Here is a 23,284-nt window from a genome sequence, read left to right on the forward strand (position 1 = left end):
AGCTCTAGAATTTTGATACATGGATTGTTTGATATAGACAAACATTAAAAAGCTGATTTCGTTTACAGTTGCGATTGGCCATCGGAGTAATACAGGACGCCGCGGACCGCGGCCCAGTGTTAGCAACTGCTGCTTTTTAAGGTTGTATCCTACTAGAGTTGCATATCCACGGCAGGCTGCACAGTGGCTTCTTGCGCTCTTCGCTGGGCCGTCCAGTTCCGCTTTTCCACGCCCAGAGGTTCTGGCTCTCTTCCGCCGGAACAAGGGGCAGAATGCGGCATTTCGAAAGGCAAGAAGAAAGCTGGCATCATATTTACGTACTAATAAACGCATATTCTTAATTACAGTGAGTCATCCAAATGTGTTAACTGGGAAATTTTTGCTAACCAGTTTAAAGACTCGTTAATTTTCTACCATCCTCTACCTCTGGTTCTCGTATCCCGAAGAAAATCATATTCTTTGTTATGGCTTAAAGCCTTCGCTGAAACACCACTATCGTTCTCTGCGTAGGATAATTATTTAAACAAATCCTTTATTAAAAGCCCTCATGCGCGCATTGCTCAAGGCACGTGTGCGAGCACACCTGCGAAGTCGCAGAAACGCCTCGGTGGTAGGCTGTGGCAGAGCCGTACAGCAGGAGTGCTAACGGACCCTTTTCCTCCAGTCGCCAGCGAGTACTTTTCTCTTTCGGGGGTGTTCTCCAGCGCTACCAGCGTCTTCCGAAACCCCCGAATTCCTTGTGCATGGTGAACAGCCATGGGCGGCAGCGTCATGTCTCTCCGAGCTACCTAGAGCTGGGAAGGGCGCGAGATCCATTAGCACATTGCCCATCACTTTAACGTCATCCTACTTCAAGCATCGCAAATGTGGCTGTGGACCGTCTCATATCTGTCTGAAAAACAATCATGCTCTTTTGTTCTATAGGGAATTGTACTGTGCCAAAATATTTTCACAAAATTTTGCCCGTGGCTTGAGCCCCTTTTGAATTTTGAGACTCGTTAAAAACCATGGCATTTGGAAAACAGTTCTAAAAAATCAGGTCTTTGACATACCGCTCTGCTTTGACATCTTCCTCCATCTACACAAGCTCGGCAATAATTTGAGAAAGAATGCAAAGCCAAATTTAGTTTTCTGCTTACTGCATTGTCTATTTATTTATTTATTTATTTATTTATTTATTTATTTGAAATACCTTACAGCCCATTGGGCATTGTGTAAGGGGGGCGAAGAAAATATAATACAGTGCATTAATAACCAAAGGAAACAAAATAGAAACATACAATCATGATAAAAATATATCAGCAAATTAGTGCAGAAGAAGAAACGACGCGAAATAACAACAGGAAAAGAAAAAAAAGAATGCGCGACACAAAATAAAGCACAATAATAAAGGATAATGTGCTCACGGAACATGGGAACAATGAGTAAAATAGCGCGATTAAGGCAAACTCGGATCACACTAATACCGCCGAGTTACTATTTTGAGACTTTTTGACAATATTCCATACCTTTCCTCGCCTTCTGAAGAATATTTAAATATTAGAATTCGTAAGTACTACTCGATAAAAATGAATTTAAGCCGCGGTATATATATATATCGAGGCACATTTAGACAAATAATATTAAAATGCGGAAAACAGTTGTTTCTCATGCTTCCTTCTGAATGTGAGCACTTGCGCCACGCAGATTCACTAGGCGTAATCAATTCTGGTACCCTGATTTACTGACCTCGAACCAAATTTATCTCCGATGAAACACCACGAGTTCAAATTTACAGACGCGGCTATCAGTTGAGTTTTATTTCGCTGACTTGAACCGCCATTGTTTGCAATCGGCAGCTAAACACGAAAAATAACGTAGTTTTCTGCCTATTTAGTATTTTTCTTGCGCAGATGAACACATTTTATTTAACTTTTTTAATATTTCTTGAGCAGTACAATGCATTGCCAACGTTGTCATATGTTCCGAAGAGGCACAAGAGGAAGGTTTTGGTTTGGTTTGGTTTGGTTTGCTGAGGTTTAACGTCCCAAAGCAACTCGGGCTATGAGGGACGCCGTAGTGAAGGGCTCCGGAAATTTCGACCACCTGGGGTTCTTTAACATGCACTGACATCGAACAGCACACAGGCCTCTAGAATTTCGGCTTCATCGAAATTCGGCCGCCGCGGCCGGGATCGAACCCGCGTCTTTCGGGTCAGCAGCCGAGCACCGTAACCACTCAGCCATCGATGCGGGGCACAAGTGGAAGGATATAAAAATTATTAATGTTCGATATGCCAATAATTTGGTCATGTCGTTGTAAATATGATAGAAATGGGCAGAATATAAATTTTCCTTTTTATCCCATCTCATGTTTTTACCGGGATTCTGTAGATTAGAAAATGAGCTAGTAGGTGTGGTGTCCCCGAGATCTGATTTTTTCAAGTTTTTTCTCGATGCGATTTTTAGCGTCAAGCTTCAAAAATTTGACCTTTCCCTGCACTTCAAAAGAGCATGATTTTTTTTGCCCTAATGGCTCAGCGCCACACCTGGCAAGCCCGAGATTTCCGGAATCAGGTTTTGCAGCGGCATTCAGCACGCGATCAAAAGCAGCTCACTTCACTCTGGGCGAAAAGCCCGCCATAGTTCCTTCTCGTGCAACTACCGTGTGTGCGCCCCACAGGAAAGGCAAAGTCTCGTGATCAGGACTGCAGCGACCTGTCCAAGGGCGTCCGCAGAATTTTTTTCAGGGGGGGGCCCATTGGTTGTTGGCGCCGGAGGGGGGGGGGGTATATTCGTAGCGAAAAGGCACTATTTGCGGAGTAAATTTATTTATTTATGTATAAATAAAAAATAAGTAAAATACACACATGAAAGAAAATTACAAGCAGCAAATTAAAGCGCGGATTGTAGAGATACATTGGAGTTTATCAACAAAGAAACAATTAAAATTAATAAAAATGCAAAAAGATACTATCAATACTCGAAGTGCTCAGTCTTACTGCATACGGGTTCTCGACTCACCCGAATTGATGACCAGCACACAGCGCAATATGTTCACAAACACGCAACTACAGTCTCTCAGTCAGTCTTCCTTGAACAGCAACTGTAGGCGCCTCGGATTTTTCTGGGCGAATTGCGTAGTTACACGGGTGATAAATTCATTTCTGTGCTTCATTACACGCTCTCAGTGCACAGTCATCATATATATTGATTGGAAAAATGGTTGAACGAGTACGTTGAAAACAAAAGATGACTATATACAACGAAAACTTATTTACAAGATAAATGCACGCTCGCAGCTTCATACACCTCGCTCCATCTTGCTCGCGCATCCGCACAGTCGAGCAACCGCACACACACTGCTCGCCGCTCGTCGTTTTCTCGTCCGCTGTCTTGGTTGTTCTCACCTTCGTTGACAACCCGCCACTAAAAACACCGAAGCACAAACACAGAGGCGCGCACATGTGCAAGGGCTTACTTGCCACAATATCCACGAATGCGCACTTTTGGGGTGTAAGGAACGCCGCGCGACTTCCGAGGGGAAGGGACACCCGCAACTAATTCGGTCGGAAAATTTGTTTTTGTGCTTTTATGGGGTTCAAAGCCCCAAAACGACTCAGGCTATAAGGGACGGAGTAGTACAGAGTTTTGGATAATGTCGACCACCTGGGTCTCTTTACCATGCACTGTCACGCACAGTACATGGGCGCTGTTGTGATTTGAGGCCCAGCCAGAGGTGACAGGCGAGCCAGGCAGGCGCCATCGGGCTGCGTTGACCAAAGGCGCTGGTTTTCGGAGAAGACGCAATAAACGCTGGTGTGGGGGCGCCTCTGGAGACTGAGTCGCCGTGAACAAAAGCAGCTAATCCCCTTTGCCGAAGGTTCTGAAAGCGGCGCTTCTACCGCACTGAGCTCTCCCGTGGATCGGAGGAGACAGCGAGCGGCGGCGGCGCCAACTCGTCGCCCGCTTGCCCCTGAGCAGCCCGACAAAGCGGGGGTGGACACGGCTGATTTGTCCTTCCCCCCTCAAGAATTCATCGGTGGCCGGCGTACGAACGTATCCTGATTCTAGCGAGCGACCTGTGCCCTCTTAGCGCGCGAGCGGCGCGAACTTGATTACTTTTGTATTTTGTAAATAGTGTACAAAGCTCTCCCCTGTCCTTTCTCGCTGTCGCTCCCCTCTATACTTCTCCTCACTATCCTCTCCCTTTCCCTTTCGCTTCCGCCGGCTGCAGTTCGGGTGCTTAAGATATTAGATAGCAATTGCCGCGGCCGGCAACACTCTTTTGCGTCACTTTTTATTTGTATTTTTTTTTTAAATAAACCACTACCACCACCACCACCTGTGCCCTGTGCACTGTCTGCCTCCGTGTCGCTATCTCTCTAGAGATCAAAGAAACAGACACCCATCTCAAGACGGCTCGAAACACATGCTCGCCGGTGCCGCTGCATGTCTGCAACAGGTCGTCCTTCAGCAGAGCTGGCGGTGGCGTGGTTTGAAAACGGCGGAACGACGCGCGCCCGGACGCGGCATTTCGCAGATGTGACCAAGCGTCGAAGCGGGGCTGCTTTTACCCTTTTGGCTGAGCGCACCACCGCCCCTGGCGTGCGGCCATCACTCACGGTTCGAGTGAGTGATTTTCCAGGGGGGTGCAGCCGCCCCCCCTTGCCCCCCCCCCCCTCCGGACGCCCATGGACCTGTCTGTGCAGGTATGTGATGCAGCACGAGTTGAATGAAGCACGTGACCATCTCCCATATAACCGTGATGGGGGCACAATGTTCCTTTCCTCTGTGGGCGGCGCGCGCGTCTTTTTTCTTTCTTTCTTGCTGCCAGCGGAGAGGCAGCGACGGCGCTATCGGTTTTCCTCTAAGAGCGCTCGTTATCAACCCTCCCCCCCCCCCCCCCACGCACACACCCACACCGCGCCTCTCACCTTGGGCACGTGTCGAGCACCGCCGTCGCATCTGTCGACAGCGGCTTCGTGTGTGCTGTATACAAGGTGAGTCAGTTGTAGCGTGCCTCTCGACCACGGTGTAAGAATAATTTTATTCTTATTATTCTTACACCGTGCTCTCGACACGTTAGATGTCTTGTGAAGAGTCGCCGGTTTAGAGGGAACTGTCCGAGTCCTCAAACGTAATGTTACAGTCAGATGCTATAGCTGCAGGCCGCTCATATTAGTGGCAGAATGCTGGGAGTCGCAAAAGTCCTAGCCATACGAAGCCCTGTTTTCATAAAGGTTATGGAACACGCTGAATTTTGTGCAACCGCGCTGGAGTGCGGACAAAGGGGCTCTTAGATGACACAGACATTATTCACCTACGTAGACGTTCGGAATAAGGCATTGTTGTTACAGCTAGATTTAAGGTTTCTAGGCCAAGCTTCCATTTTCTAAGTCCTGAAGTCACTGCTCCACTGTAAGTTTTCGGCGCTCTTGCGAGATGTCTTGCGACACAAACAATAGGATGAATGTAGAGAAACAACACAAACTCTAGACAAGAGTTTCTATTTCTTCAGATCCTCTCAACCGGCTAGCTGGAATGCATGCTCTCTCTGCACTCCGACCTGCTGGATGAGTTAAAATAAGCATTACCCGAGGCAAAGAAGCTCATTCGGCGCATCGCAATGATGTCCTCCTTCTGTCAAGTTAACGTTCCCTTGAGTGTTTTGTCATGCCTCGCCAGTCCCCGCATGCATTCTAACGTGCATTTTTCTTTTACGGAATTTTTTACCAAACACATCAATCCTGCAGCCTAAGTGTCATTGGAAGTCAGACCTGTCACACTGTGTCCCAAATTAGCTTTTCAAGAACTATGCAACATTGTTGCACGTTTCTTAAGTAACTTAAGAAAGGCGACCGCTCCTTACTAACAAATTATAGACCGATCAGTGTATTTCCCTTTTTCAGTAAAATAGTCTAAAAATTAATTGAAAAACGCTTGACAAATTATTTCAATGAATTGAATGTTCTTTTTACCAATACAGATTTCGCCCAGTCTACTCTCTGTCTTAGCACTTTTATCGTTAACAGATAAACTAAAAAAGGAAATAGACGTAGGAAATTGCGCTAGCGCAATATTTGTAGGCCTAAGCTAAGCATTTGACTCTATTAACCACTCAATTCTTTTCTTGAAATTAGAAGCAGTAGGAATTATCTTTGGAACTAATTAAAATTTTTTTTAAAGATCGCAGCTTAGTAAATATAGCAGGCGTCTATTCCGACGAGCCGCCGCGGTGGCTCAGCGGTTACGGTGCTCGGCTGCTGACCCAAAAGACGCGGGTTCGATCCCGGCCGCGGCGGCTAGAATTTCTTTGGAGGAGAAATTCTAGAGGCCCGTGTACTGTGCGATGTCAGTGCACGTTAAAGAACCCCAGGTGGTCGAAATTTCCGGAGCCCTCCACTACGGCGTCTCTCATAGCCTTAGTCGCTTTGGGACGTTAAACCCCATAAACCATATTCCGACGACGCAAACAATCAATATAGGCGTACCTCATGACTCAATATTAGTTTGGTTTGGTTTATTGGGGTTTGACGTCCCAAAGCGACTCTGGCTATTAGGGACGCCGTAGTGAAGGGCTGCGGAAATTTCGAGCACCTGTGGTTCTTAACGTGCACTGACATCGCACAGTACACGGGCCTCTAGAATTTCGCCTCCATCGAAATTCGACCGCCGCCGCCGCAGGTATCGAACCCGCGTCTTTCAAGTCAGCTGCAGCGCTGACTTGAAAGCCTAATATTGAGCCACGTGGCTCAATATTAGGCTGAATTCTTAGTCTACATTAATGAACAGCCGAACTGCCTTAGTTTTCCCAACTGCAGATTATATGCCGACGACTCGACAATCTTCACCTCCGACAAATCCGTATCAACGGTAATTACGGATCTTAATCAGGACCTTGCTCACGTGTTAAACCGGCGTGAACTTAATATTCTTCAGATTAATCCTTTGAAAACCTCCTTCCTATTGTTTATTTTGCTCAGGATGGTCACAGAGTCCCCCATCTATTGGAATTGGCCAGCATATTGTCACGTAGTGGTGACTGCAGTCCGCCGAGCAGGAAAAGAGCTATAGAATGGCCTCCAAACGGTACTCCTTATTTGGGCTGACTTACGCCCACAAAGAACTGAATGAGTCGGTGACGAGGAAGCAACAAGCCTGCTCGGCGGTCGTCGAACAGAATGCCTCCGCTATCAGCCATGCTCTTTTTAAAGCTGATAGCGAACTTTCGAGATAAAGCGTGCAAAGTTTCTATAGAACATTCTGGAACAACGTAGAACCGGCTCCGCCTGGATGCGATCAGTTGAGACACGTTTTGTCGCGTCTAGCATCGCAAACAAAGCGATAAAGTGGTGTGCCGGCAGCTTTGAAGAATGTACACTGCAAAGATTCGCGTCAATATAATTCCAGCAACGATCACTGCGCGTACTTAGGCGCTAAATTAGATTCGCGTTTAAAATTTTACAAACATACTGCCCACGTCAAAACTTGTAGGGCCTGCTCGCGGGCAGCTCATATCCCGCGCTGCTCACCGCGGGTAGCCTCGACCCCTTCTTCCCGAGTGGTGGGGCGGGGGGAGCGAGGCTAGGAGGAAGCCTTCTTAAGGCGCGACCGCGAAGGCTGGCTCTCTCTTTTGGACCAGCTCTCCCGACACCTGACCCCCGCTTCCCAACGACGCCCGACCCTCTGCCATGTGAGAATAAAACCTTTTGTACAAAGACCTGCCTGAGTCACTGCCTGTGCGTTCCCGTGCAGAGGAATCGCCCACAAACAATGGCGCCCAGCGTGCGGCTTTAATTAACACGTTGTGGACGATTTCTCTGTCGATTTTGGGACGTGCAGCCAGACTCGTGGCTGGCCCTCTTTGTTCGGGGCCACGCCGGACCGCTAGGGTTAAGGAGCGGGTCAGGCGGAATGTTCGCGGGGTAGCGACTTGTGCAGTGTTTTGAATTTGTTAGAGGTTTTGTGTTATTTATGTAGTTTTCGGGCGTTTTCTGTTGTGTATTTCCGCGTGTTTGTCGATAGATTGTTGTGTATATGAATGTTCTTGTTGCCATGAGCAGTTAGCCGGTGCGGCCGGACAGTTAGCGCGAACTATGCCTCCCGAAAAGGATGTTTCAGCCACGGCTTTGGATGGCGGGGCAGCCGGTAGTGAGACGGCCGACGCGGCGGCCGTAATAGGGCAGGTGACTGAGATGTTTGCCGCATTAGCCCGTCAGCTCAGTTCGGTGGCTGGCGCCAGCCAGGCCACAGCATTGGTAGCATCGGCGACAACATCGCGCCCGCGGATAAATATGGAGGTCCCCTCCTTTTCCGGGTACACGGACGCGAAATCAGTCAACAAGTTTTACTACAACTCGACGACTACCAGACGGCTCTGGGCGCCCCAGATGACGTGATGCTAGGGCAGGTCCTGCCTGTAGCACTCGTCGAGAGCGCGGCGCGATGGAGGCGCTGCCAGCCGACTTTCCAGTCGATGGCGGACTTCAAAGACCGTTTCCGCGCCGAGTTCTTGCCGCCTGATTATGAGCGCCGGATGCTGGAGGAGCTGCGCACCCAACACCCAGAGGAAAGCCTCCTCGAGTACGTACGCGCAATGCAAGAGCTGTACAAGAGGGCAGATCCGACGGCAACCGACCGAGATCAGGTTGCGCGTGTGATCAGGCAGTGCCATCCACGCTTCAAGCCGTATCTGCGGGGCCGCAGTTTTACAAACCTCGAGGCCCTACCTAGCACAGGAGGTCAAGACCGTGCAGGCGGATTTACTGGCCGAACTGCGCTACCAGCCACCCCCCAGGCCAGCCGAATCGCTAAAACCGGGATGCGCATGGGATGGAGGCCGAGAATACGCGATGAGGGCTCGGCGCGCTGAGGTAATGGCCGTGGAAAGGCAGGCGGAACCCCCTGTTGTCCCTCGCGCGCTAGACCCGTACGCGTTCGAGCAGCGGCGTCGTGCCGGCCTCACAGGCCGCGCGCCGAGCGAACGTCAGGAATGCGCGGAGAAAGAGGAGAGTCGTCCCCAACCGCTTCGTGGAACGATGGGTCCTCCGTCCACGCCGCGGGTGAACGACCGGCTTTGCTGGAATTGCAACCAGCCCGGCCACATGGCACGCGAATGCCAAGCTAGGCGTATGCAGGGAAACGCCAGACGCTGGCGGTGATGTCTGGCGTTACCGGCCTTTCACCGTCAGCGGGAGAATTTCATGGTTGTCAAGGCGCTAGTCAGGAAAAGAACTCCCGCGCCGGCGACGGGGAGGACCTTGTCCCGCTCGCCTGTAGAGCTCAGGGAGTCGTTCCGCGCTCAAGCCCATTTATGCTAGTGCAGTTAGCGGGTCGATGCTACTCCGCACTCGTAGACACGGGCTCAACGCTGTCATTGGTCGGTGACGAGGTGTACGAGGCCTGCCGGATAGGTAACATCCGTGTCAGACCGGCCGAAACCCCGTTAAGCTTAGCAGCTGGGGCGGCAAGGGCAAAGGGAGCAGTGCGTCTTACGATGCGCTTTGACGGCAGAAAGCGGAGACATCGCTTCGTCTATCTGCCTGGCCTGTCGATACCAGTAATTCTGGGAAGGGATTTCCTCTCGAGCGAAGGCATTGTGCTCGACATGGGGGAGAATGGTTATCGTTACAGCCCGCTCGCCCCCCTCATTCCCTTCGAAAGCGCACCCTTGCCCGGCTGTCCTGCACAAAAGGTGGGTGTCCACACTCAGGGGAGCTCCCTCGAGATGCTGAGAGACGGTGGTCCGTTAGAAGCGATTATTGCGTCTTTCTCAGGACCCAGTAGTCAGCGCCGAAGGCTCGCGGAAACTTTACTCCCGTTTTCGGATTGCTTCACGGAGAAACCGGGCAGAACCGACCTGCTTCAGCACGAGATTCAGACGGGTTATACGCGCCCTTTCAGGTGAAACCCGAGGCCGTTAAGTGCTCATAAGAGGCAGCTTCTCGACTGTGCCCTTGACGAGATGATAGCTACCGGTGCGGTGAGACCCTCACAAAGTCCCTGGGCGTCACCAGTGGTTCTAGCGTCGAAGAAAGATGGATCGGTCAGGCTGTGTGTTGATTATCGTAAGCTCAACTCACTGACGCCTACGGTTGCGTACCCTTTTCAGTCGATCGAGGCTGTGATGTACGCGTTAAGGAACGCGAGGTTCTTCACAGTCCTAGATGCAAGCAGAGGGTACCTGCAGATTGAGGTGGCCGAAGGTGACATTGAGAAAACCGCATTCACCTGCCCCCGCGTGCTCTTCGAATTTACTCGACTCCCGTTTGGTTTGTCTAACGCCCCGAGCACGTTCATGCGACTGATGGACATCGTGCTGGGCGATGCAAGGTTCAACTACGCCATGGCGTACCTCGACGACGTTGTGATATTCTCACAGTCGTTCGAGGAGCACCTCATTCACCTGAATTCCGTTCTCGATAGAATGAGACGTGCCGGTCTAACCATCAATCCAAAGAAACTGCAGTTGGCATCGAAGAGAGTGAACCTCTTGGGCTTTGTCGTGGATGATGGCACACTGAGACCGAATGATGACAAACTGCAGGCAATTCTGAGCTACCCCTGCCCATGGATGTGAAAAACTTGCAGAGGTTTTTGGGGATGGTTCCGTTCTACAGGCAATTCATCCCGCGCTGTTCGGACCTTGCAAGGCCGCTGAACCTGCTGTTGCGTAAAGGCTCGAAGTGGGTCTGGGGCAAGGAACAGAGTGACGCATTTGTTGCCTTGGCTCGCGCGACAGCGAATACCGCTAGTCTGCGCCTCCCCGACCTGAACAAGCAGTTTGTCTTGCAGACAGACGCTAGTGACTACGGTGTTGGAGCTGTTTTGTTGCAGGAACACGAGGGCAAACTGCGCCCTGTCGCGTTCGCTAGTCGCACGCTCACATCGGCGGAGCGGAATTACTCCGTGACCGAAAAGGAATGCCTGGCGATCATGTTCGCATTGTCGAAGTTCTACATGTACCTAGACGGACCAGTCTTCGCCGTGCAGACAGATCATCAGGCATTGTCTTGGTTAAAGAGGCTCAAGAACCCCGCAGGCAGACTCGCGAGATGGGCGCTGACGTTGCAACGTTACGCGTACGCCATTGAGTACCGCCGGGGCAGCTTGAACAAGGTGGCCGATGCTTTATCGCGCGCACCGTGGAAGGCTGGCGGAAGCGCTTCAGAGGCGCAGCCCAGCTTTGTAGAAAGCGGCGTCACCGCTGTTAGAGAGGACGAGAGGGCGGACGGGAGTGTCGCGCCCGGTTTGGAGAAAGAAGAGACGGACAAAGGTCCCGCATGGTGCTGTGAGGGAAGGGAAACAGAGCAGCTCGTGGCGGCGACCGCTCGCCTGCCTAGGAGCGAGGCAGAAAGAAATCTGTCTTGGGGAGTAGCGGTCAGTAGAGAAGAGCTGATCGAGGCCCAGAAAGCAGACGGTCTTTGCCAGCGGGTGCTGAAGGAGCTTGCGAGCAGCGCAGCTTGCACCGGGAACGCTGAGGGCAAGTACGACGCGTATCTGCTGGGCGATGATGGCTTGCTGCTCCGCTACATCCCCAACTTGACGAGGAAGAGGCGATAGCATCCCCTTTCCGAGTCGTGGTCCCGAGAAGGTTGCGGAAACGGTTCCTGCAGTACTTCCATGACTCAGCGCTGGCAGGCCATGGCAGCGGCAGTAAGACTTACGACAAGTTATGCCATGTCGCGACCTGGCCAGGCATGAGAAAGGATGTGCTGGGATACGCCCGTACCTGTCCGGTATGGCAAGCCCGCTGATGAAGGCTGTAGTTAGCATGATAGAGGCGATAGTTAGCAACTACCCGTTGCAAGTGGTTGTGTGCGATATCATGGACCCCTCCCTCGGTCCGCGCGCGGAAACCAATTCATCCTGGTAATAACGGACCACTATTCCAAGTGGGTTGAGGTTTTCCCCCTTAGGAAGCTTGTGTCGGAACGAATTTGGGAAAAACTGTTGGAGACTTTCACTCGTTTCGGTTTCCCTTCCGACCTGATTACAGACAATGCTTCTTATTTCACAAGCAAAGTCTTTGTAGACTCTTGTCGGGCGCTTCAAATCCGCCACAGGAGAACGAGTCCCTACCACGCTCAGAGCAACATAACCGAGCGGGTGAATCGAAATCTGAAGAGCATGCTGGTCGCGACGACCGAGCAGCACAGAGACTGGGACGCGCGGCTGTCCGAACTGGCGTTCGCTACAAGGACAACCGTGAACAGGACGTTACTGTAACTGTTTTGGATGGAACATACTCAAAAACCACAAACTGAGACCGATTTGACAAAAAATCTAACCAAGATAGTAATTCGCCTTCCCCGATAACAGTTTTTAGTTTTCCTAGCAACTTATTGTGTGATACATAGTCGAATGCCTTTGAAAAATCGAGCAATATTATGTCTGTCTGGCTACAGTTATTAATATTAAGTGCTAGATCGTGTACATTATGTCGTGCAGAGCCTATTATGTCGTGCAGAGCCTGGGTACTAAATGTATGTAACGGAATCCTACTTTTTTTTTAGTTGTTTACAAGGAAGTGTTGTTGACCTGTCAGTAACCGCGGTGTATGTATGAACGTGTGCATGTGGGGATTACTCTTATTTTCCTTTTTTTTTCTGTACTCCCCCCCTACAGTAATGCCCGTTCGGCGCTGTAGGTACTGTAAACAAATAACTAAATAATTAGGAAGTAAGTGTCGGACCTGCAGTTGCAAACTTCTTTGCGTACATTCGAGGGGCATCATTATTTGAACATTTTATTTGTATTAACGCGGACAACCCCAACTTTTGGCTCTGGTCTGACGAGGATATTGCACCAACTTACCTTTTCAGTACTTGCAATTTGCTGGGATTTCAGGCTAACACAGGCATGGTAGGGACAACTGCTTGCTGTTCTTTTCAATCTTTGCTAACAGTTTGAAAGAGCGGCTCCAGAAAAACAAGACCACGAAGATGGCGGCAGACCGCCCAAAGCCCTTCTACCAGCTCATCGACGGCGTACCGAGGTGCCCCTTCATGAGCCCGGAGTCTCTCAAGCGAGGCCTGGATTTCGTCGCCCGGAAAGGCGACCTCTTGCAGGTGTCGTACCCCAGGAGCGGCACTCACTGGGTCCAGTACATTACTCAGCTGATCCTGAAGGAAGGCGAACCGGTGAACACGTACGAAGAGTTCATGCAGGGAGCGCAGTTCATCGAGTACCCAGTGGGGGACATCGACTACGAGGCTAGCACGCCCTTGCGGACCTTCTGCACCCACCTCCCTCCACGAAAAGAGAAGCTGAACCCGGAGGCGAAGTACATCTACGTGGCCCGAAACCCGTGGGACGTCTGCGTGTCGCTCTACCACCACGTACGCGAAGCCTGATTATTCCATTTTCACTGACGTAGGCGAGCGATATCGATATCGATTAATTCCTTTCAACTCAAAAGTGATCAGCTTTTGCGAGGGCTCTTTACCACTGCTATCTAACCCATGCATCAAAATCGACCAAGTAAGCGCTAAAACTTTCATTTTCCTCAACATCAACTTGAAATTTGCAACTTTAAGGCTAGAAGATGGCGAGGAGCACTTTTCAATATTAAGACTGCAGGATCAAAGAGTGTCCAGGCCGAATCATGTGCTATCGCAACGCCTGCCGTCTCGAACTTTTGACTTTTAATATTTCTTAAATATCAGTGGTTACCGGACCTTGTCAACAGCTTTTGTTTACATTTCCTGGAAAGTTGTTGGGAGTTATGCTGTACAGGTGGGCTGGGTTCACTCGCGTTGATTTCTCAATGCCAGAGTGACGGGATTACAACAGGACGTTCATGTTAGCTGGAGAAAGGAAGCGCACGGTAGAAAAGACTAAAATGAAGTGCACATGAAGTGTTAATTCTGGTCAGCCTAAACTGCCATGCTCGTGCACATAATCCTTCTGTCAGCATAATCCCTCTACCGCAAACTTTTCAGGGAGATATCCGTTCATGTCAGAGCGCTGCGGAAGCAAATAGCCTCCGAGTAGTGTGACACAGTGTAGACGAAAACACCGGAGCACGTTTCAGCAGTGGAAGTGAAAACAAGGAAACCTTAACTTGAAGTGTGTGTTGGCATTCATTTCTTCTCCGCATTTGATTGCAGCATGTTCTGTAATGTTCTCATCTGAATGGTAGCAGTCGTACATTCGGAGGATAACTTTAATGCAAAGGAAATACCAACACCCAGCTGGCGACCACTGGGATTCACGTAACAGAGTGAAGGCCGAACTGAAGCAACAGGACGTCAGGACATAATGTTCAGCGAGCTCACAAAGTCCGTGTGGCTGAGCGAGGCGGAGATGAAGGCGATAGTTCTCGCACACCTTCTGCACTGAAAAATTCGACCAGGGCACGTCTTCCCATGGCGTTCATAGCGATTCATTGAGGTTGTTCCTGATTAAGTTATTCTCTGCTTTCAAATCTTGCGAAATTTGCAGCTTGTCCTATGTTTTGTGACACACCCCTCTTCTTGGATACGCCTTGTTCATTTCTTACTCGATAGTCGAATTCGTTATAATGCTACAGTCTATAGACTCAGGCTGGGTTCGCGGCCGTGCCTTCGCTTCCAGGAAGGCATAAGATAAATGCATAAGATTTGTGGTCGACTATGCTTGTTCGGAACGTTTGCAACAAAACACTTTCAGAGGTAACGGTATATTGTGGCCCGTGCGAAATCCCAGTGAGGTGTCACGTTTTGCACAAGCAGCAAAAAGAGAAAAAAAGAAACAGAAGTCTTCTAAAAAACGCAAACCACTTTGTTTGCAGCAGCTCTGCGTCACGGTTAGAAAACAAAAGTGTCTAAATACGGTTGTTAATACAACTCCCATATTAACGAGCATTTGGTTCTGTGATAATAGAAAAGGATACATGAACATCGTGAAGATTTGAGCCTCCCTGTCGTTAGGATTACGTCATTATTGCGGCTGACACCCAGACCTGCTTGTTGTTTGTGTTTCACTCATGCGCAGGTATAATACATTGTGGTTTAGGTCCTTTCTCTGCGGGAGATCTTTAAGCGAGCTAAGTATCTGGGTCCACCTTGCAGCCTGGGCGCAGCAACCTTGCAAATCCAGTAGAAGTCCTAAAATTCGAGGCGTTTTATTGCTAGAATTTTGTGGCGCGCGCATCTTGAGACAGACAAGAAGCTCTGTGGATCATTCATTTTCCGTGAGCACCATGTTGCCCGACCCTGCTGTCGTCAAGGGGCCACGCACGCATTTGGCGCATGTTGCCCCGCCGCGGTGGCTCAGTGGTTACGGCGCTCGGCTGCTGACCTGAAAGACGCGGGTTCGATCCCGGCCGCGGCGGCTGAATTTCTTGAAGGCGAAATTCTAGAGGCCCGTGTGCTGTACGATGTCAGTGCACGTTAAAGAACCCCAGGTGGTCGAAATTTCCGGAGCCCTTCACTACGGCGTCTCTCATAGCCTGAGTTGCTTTGGGACGTTAAACCCCAATAAACCTAAACCAAACCAGCATTTGGCGCATGAACACTAGCGCCTTGCTATTTCCCTATCCCTGTAACCTATAGGGTCACAATATTGTAAATCTCTATAATTCCGTAGCTTAGTACAAACGCTATAAAGTAAGGGGCAAGAACCAAAAACTGAACGAGCCTTAAGTCGTTCGCGCCGCAAAAAAAAAAAAAGTTGCTGCTCTAAGCAAGCCACAAGTCCATTGAGGTTTCAACTTGTACTGTCTTTATGTTACTGTCGTACTGCTGTTTGCACTGTACACATAGAGACGCGTTTATGCGACTTGAAAATACTAAAGCGTGAAAGCTTCAAGACATAAAACTAATCGTGCTCATTTCTTCCGCTGTTTTCCCACTCTCGCAGGAGAATAACTTGAGCATTTTCCGCTTCGGTGACGGCACGTTCGACGACTTCCTGGAGGTCTTCTTGACCGGGGAACTCGGCTACGGCGACTACTTTCAGCACGTGACAGCCGGCTACTCTCTGAAAGACGAACCCAACGTGTTCTTCATCACGTACGAGCAACTGAAGAGGGACACTCGAGGGACCGTGCTTCGGTTGGCCCGCTTCATCGGAGAGCGCTATGGCAGGATGCTGGAGGATGGCGATGACGAAGGAAAAAAGCGGCTAGACCAACTCCTAGAGCGCAGCAGCGCCGAAAACATGAGGAAGATTATGATCTTCGACCTGACCAGGCATCCGGATCCTCACATTCAGAAGTGGCTGGATGAAACGAACGTCTCGTCCAAGACTGCCCACGGAGGGGACACCAAGCGGCACGAAGTCCTCAGACAGGCAAAGGTGGGAGGATGGAAGGAGTACTTTTCGCCAGATCATCTGCGGCGCATGGAGGCCACTATCCAGCAAAAGACGCGTGGATCTGACGTCATGAAATTGTGGTCGGACATACATCAGGAAACTATAAACTTCTGCGACAGGTTGGCCTAGACTTTCGTATTGCAGATTGGGTGGCTAATGCTATAGCTCTCTCAGGGAGCCTTCTGTTGTTCATCAAAGCTTGTTTAGCGGCTCGCACAGCGAGTTTTTCTGTAATTCATCTTGACGGCACATTTTATTCAACTCAAAGCGCCAGAATAAAGTACCCTTTTTTTGTTCAACATCAGTTTCACCTTGTAATCGCTGGCAAGTGCGCCAACTTTAATGTGTACAGTTAACCTATTAGATCTCCGGACATATGCGGTAATGCGGCTCTTTTCTCCAAATTCGTTCATCATTTTAGTATTGAAACTACCGATGTGCAGACAGGGAAAAACAGCTCTATTTGAATTAAATAGTTTGACCAGTCCAACCGGGAAGCAGACAACCCGCACGGTCAGTGTGCGCAGGCGCACTGCCTCCAGTCGCTGTGCTCATTGGTTACACGTCAGCAAGGCCCCGCGAACGTCGTTGTGCGTTTTATTAGAGGTCCACTCGAAAGAAGCACACATTTGAACATTCTGGCCTGCCATTTGTGTGACGGATGACTGCGACCTGTGTCCAACGGAACATTGTTCAACTGCCGCAACTTTTGGAGCAACTCACGAGATCGAGAGAAGAGATTTCGCTCTGTTTCTGCCGGTAGTAAGTGGATCACCGAGTGGACTTCCACCCAGTGTAAAAGATGCACTCACGCAAATAAGTGGTAGGCACAACGGAAGACAAGGCCAGTAACTGGGATGACTCCCCGCGGGGGGTCAAATTTTAAGAGCGTGATATGACACCAACGGATTCTGTATGTCGGAAACTGCGTACAGGGTATATGGGACACCTTCGGCGGTTGCCGAATCGTAGTTGTGAACGTTCAAAATGCCGCTCCGTTATCACGTGACCACCATAAAAATTCAGTAAATGGGTTATAGGGAAAGGAAAAGCGCTGTTACTGTCTCACTCTCGATGAGCACCGCATCCGCGCGCGTTAGAGAAGGCGGGAAGGAGGGACTGAACGAAGGAAAAGCGATAAGCGCATAGTGTAGCGCTCTGGATTAATTTTGACCACCTGGGGTTCACTGACGTGCACCGACATCGCACTTCCCACGGGTGTCCTTTGCGCTTCGCGTCTATCGAAGCGCGGCCGCCGGGGCTGGGACTTCATCCTGCGGGCTCAACATCCGAGGCCACCACACCAGTGCGCTTGGCCCTCGTTCCGAGCCAGTGAGGGGAAGGGGACGAGGGCGAAAGCTGGGAACAGAGGGGAGCATGCATCGTCTGAGCCGAAACAAATCCCAGCAGCGAACTTTAAAAGTTTCCCGTGCGCGATGTCAGTGCACGTCATAGAACCATATGTAGTCGACATTGTTCTGGAGCCATCCTCTACGGCGTTCCTCACAGCCCATGTGTCGCTTCGTCACGGTAAACCCCAAATATCTGCCTACCTACCTGTATCTTGCCAACACGTGCACATGCGGCGGAAACTTGGAGGCTAGCGGAAAGGCTGCAACTTTGTTTGAGGACAGCGCAGGAAGCTATGGAAAGGAAAATCACAGGTGTAACGCTAAGAGACACGAAGAGTTATGCACGAAAAAATTATATCCTGGTTGAAACGGACAAGAAGTGGGCTTGGGCTGAGCATGTAGCGCGAAGAAAAGATAAGCAGTGGCCTTCAGAGCAATGGCGTCAGTGGGATGAACGGCACTTAGTGCGGTACTGCCAACCTTCAATTACGTGCGAAATTTTCTTTCCGGCAGGACGGTCTGCGAAGAATTCCATTCTATAGAATCTTCCACTATTGCGCTGGGCAGCAGCAGGGGCACCCCACAGGGCCAGGTGCTGTCCCCCCCTACCCTTTAATGCGGCCATAAGCGCTCCCCGGGCAGTTGAAACGCATTGAAGGGCTAAAATTCAGTCTCTACGCGGGCGACATTACCGTATGGGTCAATCAGGGTAGTGACCCGAAAATTGAACAAGGGCTCCAGGCGGCAACCGACGGAGTCATGAGGTACGCTGTCGAGCGAGGATTGGCCTGTTCGGCGCAAAAATCGGAACTGTTCGTCTACAATCCTAAGCATCTCAGGTGCACCGTCGGAAATTCGAATTCAGGTAGCGGGAGCAGAAGTCCCAAAAGTAGAGCGGATACGAATTCTCGACCTAGTTCTCCACTCTCACGGTCACAACGGCGAGACTCTAAAGCGATTGGAGAGCCAGGCGTGATGCAGAGCCTCATCAGGCGGGTTGCGAGCAAAATTAAGGGCCGGGATGGAAAGAAAAGAATTTAATGAGGCTGATACAAGCTTTCATATTCAGCAGAGTTAGCTACTCTACATTTTATCTCGACATGAAGTCGGCGAAAAGATGACAATTGGCGGATTAGTACGTAGATGCGTCAAGCGCGCGCTGGGCCTGCCCACGTGCACATCCACGGCGCGACTTCTGTCCCTGGGGATGGACAACACGTTGGTGGAACTGGCACAAGCGGTGCGCGCATCTCAGATTGAGAAATTGTGCGCCACAAAAACGGGCAGGACTATCCTAGCCAGTGTAGGAATCACTCCGGATAGGGCCCCCACCAAGAAATAAAGGAGGGAATCTGGAGGTGGCTAACCATCCCCGTTTTACCTACGAATATGCACCCGGATCATGAGAGGGAAATAACTATAGAAGAATAAGAATGGGGTGGAGCGCATATGGCAGGTTCTCTCAGATCGTGAATGGTAGCTTACCAATATCCCTGAAGAGAAAAGTATACAACAGCTGTATCCTACCGGTACTCACCTATGGGGCAGAAACGTGGAGGCTAACAACGAGGGTTCAGCTTAAGTTAAGGACAACGCAGAGAGCTATGGAAAGAAAAATGATAGGTGTAACGTTAAGAGGGCGGAGTGGGTGAGGGAACAAACGCGGGTTAATGACATCTTAGTTGAAATCAAGAGGAAGAAATGGGCTTGGGCAGGGCATGTAATGCGAAATCGAGATAACCGCTGTTCCCTAAGGGTAACGGAGTGGATTCCAAGAGAAAGCAAACGTAGCAGGGGACGGCAGAAAGCTAGGTGGGCGGATGATATTAAGAAGTTTGCGGGGATACAGTGGCGGCAACTGACAAAGGACAGGGTTAATTGGAGAGACATGGGAGAGGCCTTTTCCCTGCAGTGGGTGTAGTCAGGCTGCTGCTGATGATGATGCACCCTGAGCATAATAAGATGAGAAGAGCCGAAAGTCTCCGGTTTAGTGAGATGCCCTCGGAGCAGGCAGCGTTACGTGGACGCTGCGGGTGGCCACGACGGACGAGCGGATGCCGCGGTAGTAGATGCCGTTACGGCCAACGTTTATAAAGTATCTATAAACGTTGGTTACGGCTGCCTCTCTCAGGGCGCGCTCCGCTGCAGTGGCAGAGGAAGTTGCGGTAGCACTGGCTTGCGTCGGCATGGAAGCAAGTTATTTCATAAGCGACAATAAAACTGCCGTCCGGAATTTTAATGCAGACAGAATCTCGTCCGCGGCGGCGAAGATTATCGACCAGCGACAAATTGCGAGGAAAATTACGTTGATCTGGGCACCGGCGCTTGCCGCCGTGCCCAGCAAAAAGGCGGCTCACGAGCTAGCTCGAGGTTTATACCACCTGGCTAGTACAACCCTTTCGGACAAGGGAGCGGTGAACGCATGGCAAGATATATGGGGAAATTACTCAACATTACAAATTGGAACGTAGGCTCCCAACAAACTCAAAACCTCCTCAGAAACTCCAAAAAAGGATGGAATGTCCCAGTCCCAGTACAGCATTTATCAAACGTTTCCAGACCACAGAGGCAAGACATAGAAACACAAGAAAAAAGGCAGTGCTCCCACTAAAGGTCTAGAAACGTTCTTTCGAGAGTTTTAAGCAGCAACAAAAAAGAATTAATGCATTTTGGTCCCAGAAAGATAACTGGGTATAGCGTTTTCGGGACCAATGGTTTTCAACAAGAAATAAAAATTGACAGCTCGCTCTTTTCTCTCTCCCTCGCGCCACAAGCTGCGGGGAGAGAAGGTTTTCCTCTTGCACTCGCCGTTATGAGAGATGAAACAGCAGTTTCATTCGAACAGCCGAAGGAAGCGGTTAACACCCATGGAGGAAAAAAAACTGAGGAGGGAGCGTCCGGCGACAACCTTGAAGCCTAGTCTTAACAAGTAAAGATATAGCAAAAAAAAGAGAGTGTGTCCCCCCCCCCCCCCGTGATCGCACCACGTGATAGCGTGCGGTAAAGTCTAGCCCCGCTGCGCGCGCGCATGCGCCGATTAGCGCGGCAGACTAACTGTAGATCAACTTCCTTGCTGTAGACGCCCGCGCCGCGGGTCGCGCATACGCGCGCACTAAAACATACCGGAATCAAAACATAAAGGACCGGCTCGGAGAGCGAAAAACTGAGGGAGAAAACGACTTCAAAACGCGATCGGCTTGCGAACGCTGGCTGCGTGACGTCATGCTCCCTCCTTAGTTTTTTTTCCTCCATGTTAACACCGCATCTCTCTCGGCGCATGCGTTTCTCGCACGTGGGCCGTCGGCTCCAGGCTGCAGGCAGGCGGCGGCGATCTGCATTTTCATCGCGCCGCCGGCAGCGGCGGTCACCAGCTTTCACGTCTTCTAGCGTTTTCCCAGCTTGCGCCCAACTTCAAAGTCAAAGTCAAAGTGTTTATTTAGACAACTCAATGGTACAGTTGCCTAGGGCGCAGACTAAAAGGCAAAAGGATGCCTGACAAAGAGTCCACGCCCTTCTTGCTCCCATTCGAGAGCACAAGACATTCAGCGCATAAAATAAACACAAAAACGAAATGGAAATACAGAAAGGATTGGTTAACAGTGAACTGCAGTAATTTTATCTTGAACATTTATCTACAGTTGGAGAAATACTATGAGAGACAACAGAATAAAAAAATGAAAAAAAAGAGTGGTTATGCCTGGAGTGACAGCAGATACATGGTGATGCAATTTTTGAAAGCTTTCAATGATTTGCTTTCTTGAATAATGTTTACAGCAGGATGGCGATCGTTTAAAAAACTGGAAATTCTGTAGCTAAGTTTCTGGGCGCCGTAGTTAGTACGTATTTTTTCCTTATTATAACTTATGTGCCGTATGTTGTAGCTGTGTGGTTTCGTGAGATACTTATGACAAAAGGCGGCAGGATCAGAATGCATTTGTTGGTAAGTGGCTAACGCTATCTTTTTGTTTATAATATTCCACAGTGTAAGCAATTGGTGTTTCCTAAACAATGGGGCAGTGTGGCTAAGGTATGGTGCATTATCCATTAGTCGCAGAAATTTCTTTTGTAATATGTATATGTTTTCTATGCTTGTTTTAGGTGCTGTGCCCCAAACAAGAAGACAATAGTGGAAACACGAATGTACCAGTGTGTAGTATAGTTGTTTCTTTAGCCACATAGGCAAAATGTCCTTTAATTTATACATGATACCAATGGACCTAGAGATACCTGTGCGAACTTTTTCAATGTGAGGGGACCAGTCGAGATGTTCGTGAAATATGACGCCAAGAAATTTATGACATATTGCACGTTCAATAGATTCATCACAAAATTGAATCTGTATTTCTTGTTTAATGCACTTGTTACGTGCGCGGAATATAATGTACTTAGTTTTTTTAGTGTTTAACTGCAGTTCATTAGTGCGGAGCCATGTGGATAAGTTTTGCAGCCATATATTGGTTTCTACTTGGAGGGCTTCCAGATCCTGTCCGCAGAAGAATGCATTGGTATCGTCAGCGTACAGTACTATTTCTGGTGTAGAGGGCACGTTAATTACATCATTTATATAAAGAAGAAATAACAGCGGCCCAAGGATTGATCCTTGCGGAACTCCATAATGTATCAGACCTAAGCTGGACTTTGCATTCGGAATTATGTGGTGGTCCCTCCAGGCGTCTCCGACTATCGGCACTCCTCGCTGCGCCGCTGTCTAGCAGAAGTGCAGTAATGGCCTCCCGTCGCTCGCCCGGCTTCCTCGCTGGACGGACGCCATTTTTCGCGCGCTTATTCGCGCTGCCCGAGACGTTCGAGCACAAGCCCCAGAGCGCGGCAGTTCTTGCTCTCGTCACTGCGCCAACTGGGCTGTCGTGGACTTCGTAGCTACGGATTCACGGAAGTTTTCCCGCGCACCTCGGCGTGCCCACACCATTCCTTTTGGAGCTGATGCCGCGGCGGCGCATCGCAAGTCCTTTGCGCAGCTCCACGGCCCTACTGATGCCGCTGTTTGAGGCGGCGTTCGCGGCAGCGGAGTTCGTGGCAATAGGTGACTCCTCGCACGCACCCTGCATTCCTCAGCGCCTCCGACGACTGCAGCACGTTGGTGGTGGCAGCGTGGCCGTCTACTACGGTCTGAGGCGGGAAGGACCTTCGGAGACCCACCACTCTTTCTGCGAGTGCCCATGGATTAGCATGCTCTACCTACTTCGCCACCGCGCAGCCATCCTGCCGCAGCGCTATAGTTTGTGCAGTGTTCGCGTGGTTATATTGACTCTCTCCCACTGGATTAATCGTGCCTTGATCTCGACTCCCACGCTGGACTGTGCCGCATGCGCGGTCTGCCGCACCATGGATGCAGCGCGCCACCGCACGTACCTGAGCACGTTCACCTTCCCGCCTGGCTACAAGCAGTCTTATCCCCACACTTAGTCACAAGAAAATAAAACTCCCAGGATCGTTACGAGGGTGTAACGCGGATGTTTGAGCGCTCACTGTGCTGTGAGAAGGCGCAGGACAGAAGCCTGCGTTTAATTTATGGTCTCAGCTGTTGCAGCCTTGTATTTCATCCCTGGGTTTCCGTAGGCAACGTCGTCAAGGTATGTTGGTTTATTTTAATTATTTATTTAATTTATTTATTTAAGCATACTGCAGGCCCTT

The 23,284-nt window shown here is 50.0% G+C and overlaps 1 protein-coding gene across 2 annotated transcripts in view; it reads left to right on the forward strand.

Moving 5' to 3' along the window:
- The window catches only part of LOC149361984 (amine sulfotransferase-like), a 33,067-nt gene extending 16,488 nt beyond the window's left edge, over window positions 1-16,579 (forward strand). The window contains exons 1-3 of one of the 2 annotated variants that reach the window (XM_089572884.1): window positions 4,852-4,981; window positions 12,889-13,321; window positions 15,825-16,579. In XM_089572884.1, coding sequence (XP_089429010.1) covers window positions 12,926-13,321; window positions 15,825-16,409 — 981 coding nt within the window. In that variant the 5' untranslated portion in view covers window positions 4,852-4,981; window positions 12,889-12,925 and the 3' untranslated portion in view covers window positions 16,410-16,579. Of the gene's footprint in view, window positions 1-4,851; window positions 4,982-12,888; window positions 13,322-15,824 lie in introns of those variants that run through there. The other variant, XM_089572885.1, reaches the window with a different exon arrangement.
- Window positions 16,580-23,284: the final 6,705 nt, after the last annotated feature.

Source organism: Amblyomma mixtum, chromosome 2 (genome assembly GCF_055824585.1).
Source record: "Amblyomma mixtum isolate Tamu chromosome 2, ASM5582458v1, whole genome shotgun sequence".
NCBI classification, from domain to species: domain Eukaryota; kingdom Metazoa; phylum Arthropoda; class Arachnida; order Ixodida; family Ixodidae; genus Amblyomma; species Amblyomma mixtum.